The 14,062-nt window shown below is 42.2% G+C and overlaps 1 protein-coding gene across 3 annotated transcripts; it reads left to right on the top strand.

Moving 5' to 3' along the window:
• Positions 1 to 4,974: 4,974 nt before the first annotated feature.
• Positions 4,975 to 12,946, top strand: LOC306784170 (E3 SUMO-protein ligase ZBED1-like). 3 transcript variants are annotated; one of them, XM_079278027.1, is made up of 7 exons: positions 4,975 to 5,239; positions 6,754 to 7,085; positions 7,265 to 7,329; positions 7,977 to 8,134; positions 8,264 to 8,779; positions 9,549 to 11,026; positions 11,775 to 12,946. In XM_079278027.1, the coding sequence occupies exons 1-7, from the start codon at positions 4,999 to 5,001 to the stop codon at positions 12,423 to 12,425; spliced, it is 3,441 nt and encodes a 1,146-aa protein (XP_079134153.1). In that variant the 5' UTR covers positions 4,975 to 4,998; the 3' UTR covers positions 12,426 to 12,946. The 3 variants fall into 3 exon arrangements, with proteins under 3 accessions (XP_079134153.1, XP_079134152.1, XP_079134151.1); XM_079278026.1 differs by having other exon boundaries at positions 8,264 to 8,791; positions 11,781 to 12,946; XM_079278025.1 differs by having other exon boundaries at positions 8,264 to 8,791.
• The last annotated feature ends 1,116 nt before the right edge of the window (positions 12,947 to 14,062 follow it).

Genomic DNA, 14,062 nt, shown 5'->3' with positions numbered 1-14,062 from the left:
GAGTGGAAATGAGTTTGACAGCCCTGCTCTAGGACCTCTAAGGCCCCCAGCCCAAAGCAATGGGAGTCTATGGCAGCCATACCAAAGGAAGCAGCTAAAGCCACCAAACTTCATACACAGGTGCTAGGGCATGCCAGGAATACACACACACATTTCAGGACTCTCGCACAAACTTTCAAAAACCCTAACCCTAACCCTGCTCCCGCATATGCAAATATATTTATGGCTGAATGGGAGGCCTCAGCCCTAAAAATATGTCCCAAGAAGCCCTTGTGCTATTACAGGTTTTTAGATGACAGAGAGGATTTAGATGGCAGAGGATTTTGACACCTTTCTGAACACTCAATAATCACAGTGACTCAATCAAGCTAAAATCCACCAGCAGTTTGAGCTCTGTTGATTTCCTGGACAGGTTCCATGAGACCCACACACTAGCCATGAAGGTGTTTTTTAAAGAGACAAACACCCATGCTCTGCTCTACAAGACAAGTTTCCACCCAAAACACACCTATGCAGGCTTGATTAAGTAACAGTTGTCGAGGTTTCACAGAATCTGCACTGAACAGGAGGATTTCAATTCTGCAGTCAGTGTTGTTTCGAGCTTTGGCCAGCAGAGGGTACTCTAGGACTTTTCTTAGAAAATGTAGAAGGTCATTTTAGCAAACTAAACCTACAGTAGTGACTTGTAACCTTCCATTTGTGACTACATATTCCCCATCAACTGTTGAACTGGTCAGAAAGTAAGACAAACTTTCACAAACACATTACAGGAACGTCAACATTACAGGACTACAGCATTATTGCTGCATTCAGGAAAAACAAGAATTGAAACCGGCAACACCATTTCTATTTGATTCACTCAACATAAATACAATATACTGAACGGGAGAAAGATGGTGACGCCCTTTGTGAAACACTTCCTTCTACATGGATGGAAATCTGGTCTAACTACTGTCATTGAGTGTAACCCCAGGTGGAACATTTCCCAGAGGAAAAGGGCAGAAAGGATCTGGATTGCCAGACTGGATACTAGACATCCTAAAGGCCTGAATGAGAGGTAGGTGCTTCAGGGTGTGAGGTAGTGATGAACAGCGAACAGATCACTTCGCTGGTTCCCAGCAAAGTGATCGCAATCCCCTAACTCCTATCCCTAACCCTATCTCTTTCAATTCAGGTTAATAGCAGACCACATCAAGGGGTCACTCAGAGAACCAGGACATTCTGATGTAGCATTTCAAAATGAAAGCCCTTCAAAATCTCATGCATGAGCCAACTTCCTTCTAATTTGAGATTGATTTTTAAAGAAATGGTCCATAGTTACAAAATAATTTCAATTCAGGTTAATAGCAGACCACCTCAAAGTGTCACACAGAAATAACCAGGACATTCTGATGTAGTATTTCAAAATCAAAGCCCTTCGAAATCTCATTCATGAGCAAACTTCAAATCACATTCATGAGACAATTTGTCTAATTCCAGATTCGATTTTAGAGGAAATGGTGCATAGTTACAAAATCCTTTCACTGCAGGTTAAACCTTTAAATACTTACCCTTGCCGTGCTGGAATTTTAAGTAGTGATGGCCCGACTTGTGAACATTCAAGTCTCACTGTGAATAAGTGAAGCACCCGAAAATAAACGACACAACAAAGACATTGCAAAGACAGCACAGCGAATCTTTTTTCTTTTCTAAATGACGAAGAAAATGGCGGACATGCACATTTCAAAGTTCAAAGTTGAGGCGATTCAATTTGAGTCTTGTTTTGTTTTTGTTTTCATCTTTAACATCTTACGTTCTTTTTGAAGGTTTATATATGACTCATTGTCAGAAATGAGGTGTGTGATTATATGTTATTAGGTTTCGACAGCACCTTCAATAATTCACATATTAGATATTTTCTTGGTACAAATGTATGACTTTTACTTTGAAATATCTCTTAACTGGTACAATAAATGTCTGATTTTCAGTATGGGTGGAGTCGACGATGTCCTGAACACATATACATCAGTCATTGTATGGAATTATTGGGAAAATACTTTTTATAAAACTTCAAATATTCAGAAATGTACCTGTTTCTCGGTACAAATGTATGACTTTTACTTTGAAAGATGTTACAACCCAGCTCAAAGGCTTTAACAAGGGAGACAGGACAAGTGGTAAAAGTAACAAATATACATTTATTTCAAGAACAAATAACCAAACTAAACAAACAAAACAAATAAGCAGCCGTGTCATCCAAAGAAGGGGCGTTAAAGAAGAGGACCCCAGCCAAAGAAGAGGGAGAGCCTTTATAGCTCGGACCAAACTAGGCTCAGGTGTCGCTCATCAGTGGCCGATTAACATCCTGAAAGACAGACAGCAAACAGGACACAGACCCCTAATGGAAGGGAGGGGTCATCACAAAGATCTCTTAATTGGTACAGTTAAATTGTTTAATTTTCTGTATGTGTAGTCAGAGATTTTCTCAACTTGTATGCATTAGTCATTGTATGGAAATAGAGAAAAGACGTTTTATAGCACCTCAAATATTTAGTTTTTCGATATTTCACAGTACAAATGTATAATAATAATAATAATAATAATAATAATAATAATAATAATAATAATAATAATAATAATAATAATACAGTTTATTCATAGAGCGCTTTTCACAGACAAAAATATCACAAAGTACTTAACAGAGCAGAAATTTAAAAGCATAAAAAACACAATGTGACCATAGGGTCAATAAATTACACACAGAAAAAATTAAAACATATTTTAAGAGCATGTCTAGGACGTGGGTTTTGAGCTGGTTCTTAAAAGTATTCACAGTATCTGCGAGGCGTAGAGTTGCAGGCAGAGCATTCCAGAGCCTCGAGGCCACTGCCTCAAAGGCTCGGTCACCACGGGTCTTAAATCGTGTGCGTGGGACTGACAGAAGACCTAGAGCGTTTGACCTGAGAGTGCGGGCGGGTGAATAGGGGCGAAGTAGATCAGCTACATAAGTCGGAGCCTGACCGTGAAGTGCTCTGTAAGTGATGGTGAGAATGTTGAAGTGTATCCTAGATGCTACAGGGAGCCAGTGGAGAGATCAGAGTACGGGGGTGATGTGAGACCGTCGATTTGTCCTGGTGAGTAATCTGGTGGCAGCGTTTTTGGATGACCTGCAGACGGTTAAGAGCAGATACACTGAGTGATGTGAAAGTGTGTTACAGTAGTCAATGCGAGAAGAGATAAATGTGTGTATGATCATCTCTAGTTCAGGTGTTGATACTACAGATCTCAGTTTACTGATATTTCTTAGATGGAAGAAACATGATCTGGACAGCTGCTTAACATGGGGGTCAAACGACATGGACCGATCAAAGAAAATCCCAAGATTGCACAGGTTGCAATGGGCAGCAGAGGAGAGTGGACCAAACTCATCTGAAGCAATAACTAGGACCTCCGTCTTAGTGCCGTTGAGTTGTAAGCAGTTTTCTGCTGTCCAGTCTCTGATGGCATTGACACAGTCCAGGAGCCTAGTTAATGTGAAGGCCTCGCTGGGTTTGAATGACAGATGGAGTTGGATATCATCTGCACATAAATGATAGGACACATTGTAACTTTTTATAATCGGTCCCAAAGGTAACTGACAAAGGGAAAATAACAGAGGCCCCAGAACCGAGCCCTGCGGTACGCCATAAGACAGTGTAGAGCAGTGGTTCTCAACTGGTCTGGCTGCGGGACCCACCATCACCCCTTAATGACAAGCCGGGACCCACGACCCAAATTATATATACATATAATTTATATATATATATATATATATAATTTGGGTATATCTATATTCAAGAAGTCTAGTAGTAGTAATGTCTCTGTGTAGTAAACAACTGTCAAATCAAATAAAGAAAGTACACATCAATTATATTTGAACAAATATTATTCTCATTTTTCAAATTTAACTGGATGGATTATAAATAACACATAGAAATACATAAATAAATGTTCTTCTCATTTCAAGTAAAATAACGACTGGATTTAAAAAAAAATTACGTCACGAAATTCAATTTAGAAAAATTATTTTCACTGAATTGCCCTGCAGCTTTAAATTCAGTTCATTCAGTGTGAAGTGAAAAAGCCACGATATTATATTTTTCTCATCTACTAAAAAGAGAAATTAGTGATGTAGATCATTCTCACCTGACAGAAAGACCCACACAAGGCCAGATTAACCTGCTAGGAGGTTCCTAACAAAAATGTAGCTTTGGGGTCATATATTGGCCCCCTGATTCCTCAAACAGTTTGACAATTATTTAATGTGGTAATTTGAAATATGCAGCATGCAGGAACGATATCAACTTACATAAGAAAGATATTATTTAGATTTTGACAAGGGACCCCTGTGCCCAAAATTAGATGGAAATGCAGGAGCAACCTTGAGGTCCTTATTGTTACAATTCATATTTAGCAGTCCATATTCCCAAACAAGTGTGCGATTAATTTGATGAACAGAAACGAAATGCCACACAGCGAATTTAGGTTTTTAGACTTGAAGTTTATGAACAACAGGACCTGGCAACCCTGACCCGTCCCAGTGTGATGTCATTGGTCGACAAATAGAGACGTAGCAAGCATAGACATAGAGCAGGTAGACGATGCAACACCATTTCATGGCTGTCATCCTATGTGTTTTTAATTTTATTTTTAGGAAAGCCCCTGAAAGTGTTTGGACTTTCTGCTGTCTCAAAATACAATACGAATATGGCATATTTTTACATATATATTGGAGTTTAATTTAAGTAATTAAAATGAATGTGCGGGTCGCGATGATATGAATTTGAGTGTCCTGTTTTTTTTCACATAGAAGGTGTTCATCATCATTAACATACATTAACAGTACATTTAAAATAGTGCATCAAAAGAATGGTGTAATTTTCCACCTGATTTATTTTCTATCTAACCTAACTCTAGCAGCAATGCTGCAGCTAGCTAGCAGAGCGGACAGGACAGCCCGCAGAGAACGGCCACAGAAACATGGATCTAATCAGTAAACCAAGAAGCAAGTCGATTGTGTGGCTATATTTCGGCTTGAAAGCAGACGATAAGGGACAACCTCTGAACTCTGGGGAGGCCATTTGTCGTTTGTGCCGAAAAATAGTACTTGCTAAAGGTGGAAATACCACGAATTTAAGAAGTCATCTGAGACGTCGACATCGTGCTGATTTCTTCGAGAACAGTTCTTCGACGACATCTGGAGTTTTGTTTGAGGCTCAAGGTACACACATTTCAGCGCTTTCACCGCAATAATTGTGAATCTAAAGGGTGCATTACGAGTCTTGTCGCTTTGACCGCCTTTGCGACTTTACTACATTCATCCACCCCCTTTACTGACAACATACATTTGCAGTGGGGCACTGTAATGGGGTTCATACAGTTGCATTTGAATGGTAGCAATGAAAGACCACACGATAGCATTAGAACTCATGGTACTTTATATCGGAGAATGTGTAGACAGGCAGATGTCGGTGCATTAAGTGTGTCACTATGAATGCAACATTCAATTCCGACCATGCATTGAGATTGTATCAGACATTCAAAGAGTCTATATATCATCAAGATAGATTAAACTCGAGCGTCATGTAAGTAACACCGATCAGCGAGTTTCTAAGTATAAGTGTCTTTGAACAGGGTGGTTATCTCATGTCAGGTTCTTTCATTACAATTTCCACGCATGTTACGGGCTTCGGTGTTTATTTGTAACAGTGTAGCGCCATTTCCACCTAAAAATTCTTGTACGCATGCGCTAAAGAGACGACGGCGCTAGAAGTCTGTTTTACGGCAGTATTGTTGTTACCATGGTATCGCCTCCTAAACAGTCATGCACGTAACGTTTACCCATTGGAAGAAACTGAAGGTAACATTTGGGAATGTTTTCGAATATATAATTTGGTAAGGAATATGTTTCCATGGACCCGCTGTTATGATATGTCGTAATACATAACACTTCCTGTGGTCGGTGTAGTCAGAGCCGCCATCTTTAGCGTTTTAAAATGAAGCAATAAGCCACGAGAGGCCGTAGTTTACAATGATTTTATAACAGCTAAAGGGCGTGTGAGTCACTACGCGGAGCGGACTGCGGTTGGTGCAGTCAGATCGCCATCTTTAGCGTAAATCCCTGACACCGTATCGTCAATACACGCTGATAAACACTGTGGTATAATCGCCATATAGCACCGGAACCTCAGCACTTGAGCGGTATCACTCCGCTTTGTTTACGTGGCCAAATACTAACACCTGTGCTCTACTTGAGTTTTAAAGCAGCTACCTTGACAGCTGGTGGATTCAGCTGGCCCAGCGGGTCTGCCACCAAACAAGTGGGCACCCTTAACAGAAGTTAAGTCAAGCACACACTGCTGCAATGGATTCATTATCTCAGTAATGACAGTCTGAGTGAAATGTTCAGATAGAAGTCTACAGACAGTCTGAATGATTGAACATGGTACTAGAAGCGATAAAAAGCTAAATTTTTCTTGGTGGGGCAACAAAATAAAATGAATCAAAACAAACTCAAAATGTTGTGTACTTACTATAATTTAATCTGTCCGATGTAGTATAGTATCAATCACATTCTAATGTAACATTCTCCAAAGGTCTTGTCTTTATTTCCTCTATTGCTTAAACCCGTACAACAGCAAACATGCTCCATGCTCCTAGTCTGGATTGTCAATAAAATATCTCAACTATATTCCATATTTGACAAAGTGTTTCTCTATTTCTTTGCCTCTGCAGGTTTGGATTCAAACCATGAAGAATTCTTCGAGGATGTTCCTTTTCTTCAGGCTCCTTCAAACACAAACTACATCCCAGATGCTGTTTTGCCGCCTGGAGAGCCGTGGCGCCACGGCGGCCCCTTGCGGGCGGCGCTGTCCCTGCCCTCCTGCCTGTTCCTGTGCGGGGACGTTGGGTCTGGGATGTCTGGTCCTGGATTTTCTGGCGAAGAGCAGATGGGAGAGATGAAAGTGTACGCCAAGTGTAACCTTCAGCAGGGCGTCATGTTTGGGCCGTATGTCGGAGAAATGTGCAGAGAACAAATGCCGACCAACCTCAAATACGCCTGGGCTGTAAGTACACAGGTTTAAACAGACATACAGGTAGTTTAAAATCAAGTTATAGGGAAAACATGAATTTTGTACTACAATCACATTTGTAGTCCATGATGTAATTTGTTACTTGTGTTGATAACCAGCAGGAATTCTATATAGATTTGGTCTTAACATGTACACGTTGCTCCCATCTCCAGATCAGGCACGATGCTGCTTTTATCTACGTTGATGCTTCTGATGAAAGCAAATCTAACTGGATGAGGTGGGCCGTTCTTACTGATTCAAGTAGTTTCCTTTCTCGCTCCTGTTTTTTTGTTTTTATATATATATATTAGGGGTGTAACGGTACGCGTATTCGTATTGAACCGTTCGGTACGAGGCTCACGGTTCGGTATGCATGACGAACCGAATACGTTTGAATAAAAAAAAAAAAAAAGTTTTTTTTAAATTTAAACCTTTATTTAACCAGGTCCCATTGAGATTAAAAATCTCTTTTGCAAGATGTAAGTAACAATACTACATAACATTATGGAGCAGTTTTTGTTTTTTATGCTTCTGTGTTGCTAAGAAGACACCCTAGAAGATGGGTCACTCAGGTATAGTTCCATCATTGTTCAAAGTCAAAGAATAACTTCATGATGTTAGTTTTAATGAATAAATATATTTTAAAATCAAGTACATTTCTCTGGCATTTATAGTTTTCTACTGTACCGAAACGTACTGAACCGTGGCTCCACTGTATCGTACCCAACCCAACCGTGAATTTTGTGAACCGTTACACCCCTAATATATATATATATATATATATAAATAAAAAAATTTGCAGTCAATCAGAGCGCTTGTCTGACTGATTGTCTTTTTCTTTCCTGGTCACAGTTATAAACTATACATGTTTGCTCTATGTTTCAGGTATGTAACGTACACCAGCAGGGAGGAGGGACACAACCTGGTCATCTTCCAGTTCTACCGCCACATCTACTACAAGGTTTCCCAGCCCATTACAGAGGGAGCAGAGCTAAGGGTCTGGATCGGTAAGGATTATGGCACCTTGCTGGGCCTCAGTATGGGTAAGTTCACTCACTCAAGCATGGAATGACGTGGTAGAAGCAAACTTTCAGATTTATATTAGCTTTTATTTATTTCCACATACATTTTCAGCTGACAGTAGACTTTTGTTTTTGGCGGATGGTATACAGGTGACAATGTGAAATGTGAAGTTGGAGACAAAGAGACAGTCCTGCGCCTTCTGCAAGACATACAATTGGTCACCCTCCCCGAGCCCAGCAGCTCTTCCCTTTGGTCTGACAACAGCCAATCACAGAGCCCCATGCTTGTCATCAGTGACGTGACGACAATGTCAAACCCAGACGCAGCAAGTGATTTGGGCATGATTTCCGGCTCTGCCTTCCCCTCCTCCCTGATTTCCTTGCCGTCCCCGAGCTCTCATTCATTCGAAAAATATGATTTTATGCCTGGAACTGAGAGACTGCTGAGTAACCCAAACGCCACACAGAACAGCCCGTGGTACTTCTTTGGGTTGGAGCCGGACCCCACCGGTCGGCCTCTAGACCGTTGCACTGCAGTGTGTAAGCTGTGTGTGGAACATGTGGGCTGTGGAGGAGGAGCAGCAGATCTCCAAAACCATCTGACTAGCAAGCACCACATCAGACCACCACGCGACGTTACCAAGGATCGGAGTTTTCCGACAATGGGTAACTATTACTGTACGCAAAAAGTACACCTGGATGATGGGAATGTCTTTTGTTCTTAAAGTATCTGATGATGAGACTAGATGGAAAGTCAAGGAATCACCAAAGTTATTAGGATTCATCATATTGGAATCATGAAGATGTGTTCTACATCTTATGACAATACATCAAATAGTTGTTAAGATCAGAGGTTTCCATAAGAGCCAGCTGTCAGCCAAACAGCCGAGTTCTCATTTAATTCTAGCCGGCTGCTTTATTATTTACATTCTTGATTCTAATCAAATAGTTTTGATTTACAAGTTGTGATTCACTCTGCGAGTACATTTTAAGACAACTAGCTTTAAAACAGTGTGAGCATGATGATAGAGAAACGTGTGTGTGTGTGTGCACTCAGCTGACAGGTTGTGTCCTGTCGAGTGGAGAGCAAAGAGTTGTTTGTGTGTGACAAATACTAGCAAAATAATTGATTAGAATTAGTTAGCATTCATCCTCTGGGGACCATGAATGTCTTCAAATATTTCAGTCTGGACAAAAGTCGTGGACCAACCAGGCCGCTAGCATGGCTAAAAATAAGACCCGAGTTCAGGAACCAGAATTTTCCTTTTAACCAACCTGAAGCTCTTTTGTTGCTCAAAATGGTTGAAATGTGAGTCAAAAACTATTTCTAAAACAAGCAGATGTACAGTTTTAACCTGTAAACTGGTATCTAGTGTAGTACGAGACAGATTTTGAAAAATGTGTCAAACTGTTGATTTGTCTTTTTTCACTAAAGGTCAGCAACGCTCACAGCCAGCGATGGGTAACAGCGGTTTGGTCAGCACGCTCCCCCTGGTATTCTCCGCTCATGTGACCGATGCCATCTCCAACTTTCTCATTATGGATCTCCAGCCCCCAGCTCTGGTAGAAGGGGACGGCTTTAAACGGCTGATCCACACCCTCCTGCCCTCCTACAAGGAGCTGCCTTCACCGTGGCAGCTCGAGAAGCTCCTGAAAGAACATCACACCAAAGGCAAGACGAGCCTGGCTCAGCTGCTGAGGAAGAAAATGGGAAGCAGCAATAACGTGGACTACACTGCTCCCATGCAGTTCGAGTCCAGGAGACGTGGGCGACCTCCCGGCCATCGGAAGGAAGTGCCTCACTTTGTCACTTTAAGTGTGGATGTTTGGTTGCACAACTGGCAGGGCAACACTGAGAGGTACCTCACCCTCTGGGCACATTACGTAGACTGCAATTTTAGTTTTCAGAACCTGGCACTGGCAACCCAAAGACTGACAGAGGGTGGTGTTAAAGACTACAGCCTTCAAGCAGTGGAAGCTCAAGTAAAACTGATGGCCCAGGAGTGGGGGATCTCCATGACTAATCTGGTCTTGCTGGGAGGGGAGGTAAGGAACAAGATGAGACTGGGGCCTATTAAGAGTGGCAAAGGTGGAGAGGCTGCAGGAAGCGTTCCTCACCCAAACTCAACGACGTTTCTCGAGAGGTACGACACTGTCTCACCCGAGGAACCACATGGCTTGGAGCATGGCCGTTCTAGTGAAAGACTAGCATCTGTGCCATGTTTCTTCAGCGCTGTGCAAGGCTGCATTGAGGAAGTGATGTCACACTCTGTCATCTCCAAGACCCTGAGTCAATTCCAGGGTGTTCTCGCTACCCTGTTCATGCCACCTGCTCAAAACAAAGGCCTGTATCAGTACCCCGCCCACAGTCTGTTGCAGACCCTGAAGAAACAAGAAAAGGCGGCGCTGAAGTCCTGGGCTCACAGCCGGCCAGCATGGAATAAGCTGTACCCTCTGCTGAGCATGCTCATCAAACATAAAAGCCTTTTCTGTGATATGCTAAAAGAGATTAAAAGTGAGAGCTTGTCTAAAGAAGACACTGTTTCAGAATCCAGTCCGTCTGGCAACTGCTACGCTAACTCCACGTCCTCGGCAAGCTTTACGACTTTGCGATCTGAATGGAGGGTTGCGGAGGAGCTGTGTTTAGTCCTCAAACCTCTGGACGTGGCGTGTCGAACTCTTGCCAAGGAGGCATTCCCCCGTCTGTCCCTAATCAAACCCATTCTCACAGGCCTGCTCTCCCGCCACCTCGTGCCGCGGCCGGGAGATTCGTCGGCCATCCTAAAGGAAGTGAAGAGGATGATGAGGCGGAACTTGGCGAGCTGCTATGAAAACCCTGTCGTCAACAGAGTTCTGTGTGTTGCATGTTCCCTCGATCCCCAGTTCCATGGGCTGGGCTTCATGGAAGACAAGGTGAGCCGTACATTTAAAATGCATTGACTTCTTTCGTAACCCTTAATCTTAAATTACTGTGGCTGTGAAGATATATACGGTTGGTTTTACTTGATTTAAAGTAAGTTAAATTAACCGTCTGGCTACTGTTGGATGTCTCAACACAAGTCATAAAATAACTTTTCCCGAATAATGTACAGTCTAACATCTGCAAATTATGATTTACATCTAGAACACCGATCAAAGAATACGGTAAGTATGTTTGACAATGAATCTGTGCTGGAATTTGATTCCAGCTTTGAGTCCTTTTCAGTTTTCAATACTTTTTGCTGTGGACACATTGCGGTCGGTACCAAAACATTGAGGTTTGACATCCCGTCATCTGAATAGCACATACCACTTTAAAGCATAGTCACACATGCAGGTTTGATACTGAACATTTCGTTAAAGCCAGTGTTTTAATGGGCCTCGCTGCCCCTCGCTTTATATGTCAGTTTCTTTTGTGATTTCCATTTTGTTTTAAAATACATATGAATGAATGTGTTTTCTGTTTTCCTGCTAATGTCCATTTGTGGCGCTAATGTGCTTGAACGTCATTGGTCGGGAATACTGCTCACTTTCACCTTTGAGGCTGCCAACCTGATCTGTTGTTCAAAATCCTTATACTGTATGCAACATGACTAATCCCCTCCGTCTTCCCCAATCTCTCTGACAATGGGTAAAATGAAGGACGCTCACAATTAAATCTTTTGGTGTGATTGGCTTTAAGGAACAGAAAGCCACCTTTGAATGGCTGAAGAAAGAGGCCGTCAGGATTGTGAAGGACGGGAGGAGAAGTCAGAAGCAGAGCAAGAGAAGCCCCTCACCTGGGTCACCTGAGTCCGAGAGAGACTTCCTACGGAGGAGCAAGCGCCTCAAAGAATCCCGCCCAATCAACTTCAGAGCGATAGAAGATGCAGATGAAGAGAGTGATGTAGAGGAGGCTGATGAAAGCGAGCTGGCAGATCCAGGCCCTCAGGGCGCACTCTCTGGTATGGAGTTCCTCCTGGGAGACCTGTTCTGCTCTGTCCCCAAGAGCAGGCAGAGCTCCGTGGAGGAGTCTGTAGACATGGAGATGTCTGTCTTCAGAGCCGACAAGGGGGCTTCACTGGGAGTGGAGCCCCTGCAGTGGTGGAGGACGAAGGCAGTGCAGTTCCCACTGTTGGCCACAGTGGCACGGGCCTACCTGGCTGCCCCGGCAGTGGCAGGTAGCGCTGCACTAGACTTTGCGCATGAAGGAGCGTTAGCCACGCACAAGAAGAGAGCCAACATTCCCCCTGAAAGTTTGGACTCTATCTTGTTTCTGCACCACAACCACATGCCCACCACTGAGAGCGAGCCAAAAGCAATTAGGAATGATGACAAAAACTGTGGGATATAAAAGGTCCCATTCTCACACAAACCACATTCATTCCTGTTTTCAAAGGCTCTGAATTTAACCCTCTCGACTACGTGTATGACATTTATCCTCCTTGTCCAGCAAAGGTTTAAGATTACACGAAAGAAGAAACATTTTGTACTGAGTCTAGTTTGGACTGTTCTTCTGATCAACTTTTAACTTTTTTATATCATGTATGAATTACCTTGTAGTGCCTTACCTCTGTTGGACACAATTATAACTTCTAACATAAAGCTGTGATTTAGAGTGTGTAGATTGTCAAAACATCAATAAGTCCTCCATGGTAGCATTGTGTAAAACGTACCATGTGTACCAGACTCATTCTTTTGTTTTATGAATCAGTATATCATGAAAGAAGACTCCAAAGACTGAATGCTACTTGTTTCCAACATACGTTGCTGATTCATTTTCATTTTAGAGAGACATTGTTCACTTGTTGTTACTGCTGTAATTCTGAAGGTAATTTTGTTTTATTTTTAATAAATAATGTTTGACTCACCAGATGCAGACTTGTGACGTGTTGGGAAGGTTACTTCTGAAAAGTAATTACAGAATGTTAATTACCCTGTTGAAAATGTAACGTCACGATTTTAATTACTTCATCAAAGTGATATAAATTATTGAGTTTGATTTATTTTCGAACAAATGTTTCAAAGTGGCAATAAAGCTGAAAAGCCCTAAAGACATCAACTTAAACCAGGCAGTGTAAACCTCACAACAGTACTCAACTCTGATTACGGTGAAACCTTTTATTAAAATCAACTTGAATTAAAAGTGGAACAGAGCTACAGCATGAATGTTACATTCTACATAAGCTTTTTCTTTATTGAAAATATATTAGAGTGCAACCCCTTTTTAATCTATTTGTATTAGTAATTCATTTAATTACAAACTTTTTCTCAGTAACTGATTACAATTGCTTTTATTTTGTAATTGAATTACGTAACTCCGTTACATGTAACAAGTTACTCCCCAACACTGGGTACAAGCCTGCCATTCACCTTCCATCTTCTCTGTAAGACCACGGTGATTGGTTCAAAGAAATGCAAACAAGCCAGAGCGGTTTGTTTTTCTTCTATTGAATAATACATTTTATTCATATAGCGCTTTTCATAGTACTCAGACACTTTACATTAAAATCATCATATATAAAAGCAACACACTAAAAACATAAATACACAATAATGGACACACAGTTTTGAACAGGTGAGTTTTGATTTGTGATTTGAATGTGGAAAGGTCAGTGCAGTCTCGGATGTGTTTGGGGAGAGAGTTCCAGAGGGAGGGTGCAGCTATGGAGAAGGCTCTGTCGCCCCATGTCCGGTGCTTGGTCCTGAGTGGAAGAGACAGGAGGTTGGCATCAGAGGAGCCGACGGGATGGAGTGTGGTGGTGAGGCAGGTCGGTGAGGTAGGAGGGGGCCTGATTGTGGAGGGCTTTGTGAGGGAGAAGGATTTTGTATTTGATCCGTTGTGGGACCGGGCGCCAGTGGAGGTTCTGGAGAACGGGTGATGTGGTCACGGGAGCGGGTGTGGGTGAGCAGGCGAGCAGCAGAGTTCTGGATGCACTGGAGTTTATTCAGGATTTTGGATGATGTGCCGTGAAGAATGCTGTTGCAGTA

The sequence above is a fragment of the Melanostigma gelatinosum genome (genome assembly GCF_949748355.1).
Source record: "Melanostigma gelatinosum genome assembly, chromosome: 11".
In the NCBI taxonomy this organism is placed as follows: Eukaryota; Metazoa; Chordata; class Actinopteri; order Perciformes; family Zoarcidae; genus Melanostigma; species Melanostigma gelatinosum.
Note: the sequence above shows the minus strand (reverse complement) of the source record. Positions and strands in the feature narration are given on the sequence as shown.

What these genes read in the sequence shown, in the direction of transcription:
- LOC306784170 (XM_079278025.1), top strand. Translation starts at nt 4,999, where the DNA reads ATGGATCTAATCAGTAAACCAAGAAGCAAGTCGATTGTGTGGCTATAT. An exon ending in AGTTTTGTTTGAGGCTCAAG is followed by an intron (nt 5,240 to 6,753) that starts GTACACACATTT and finishes TTGCCTCTGCAG; the next exon opens with GTTTGGATTCAAACCATGAA. An exon ending in AGCAAATCTAACTGGATGAG is followed by an intron (nt 7,330 to 7,976) that starts GTGGGCCGTTCT and finishes TCTATGTTTCAG; the next exon opens with GTATGTAACGTACACCAGCA.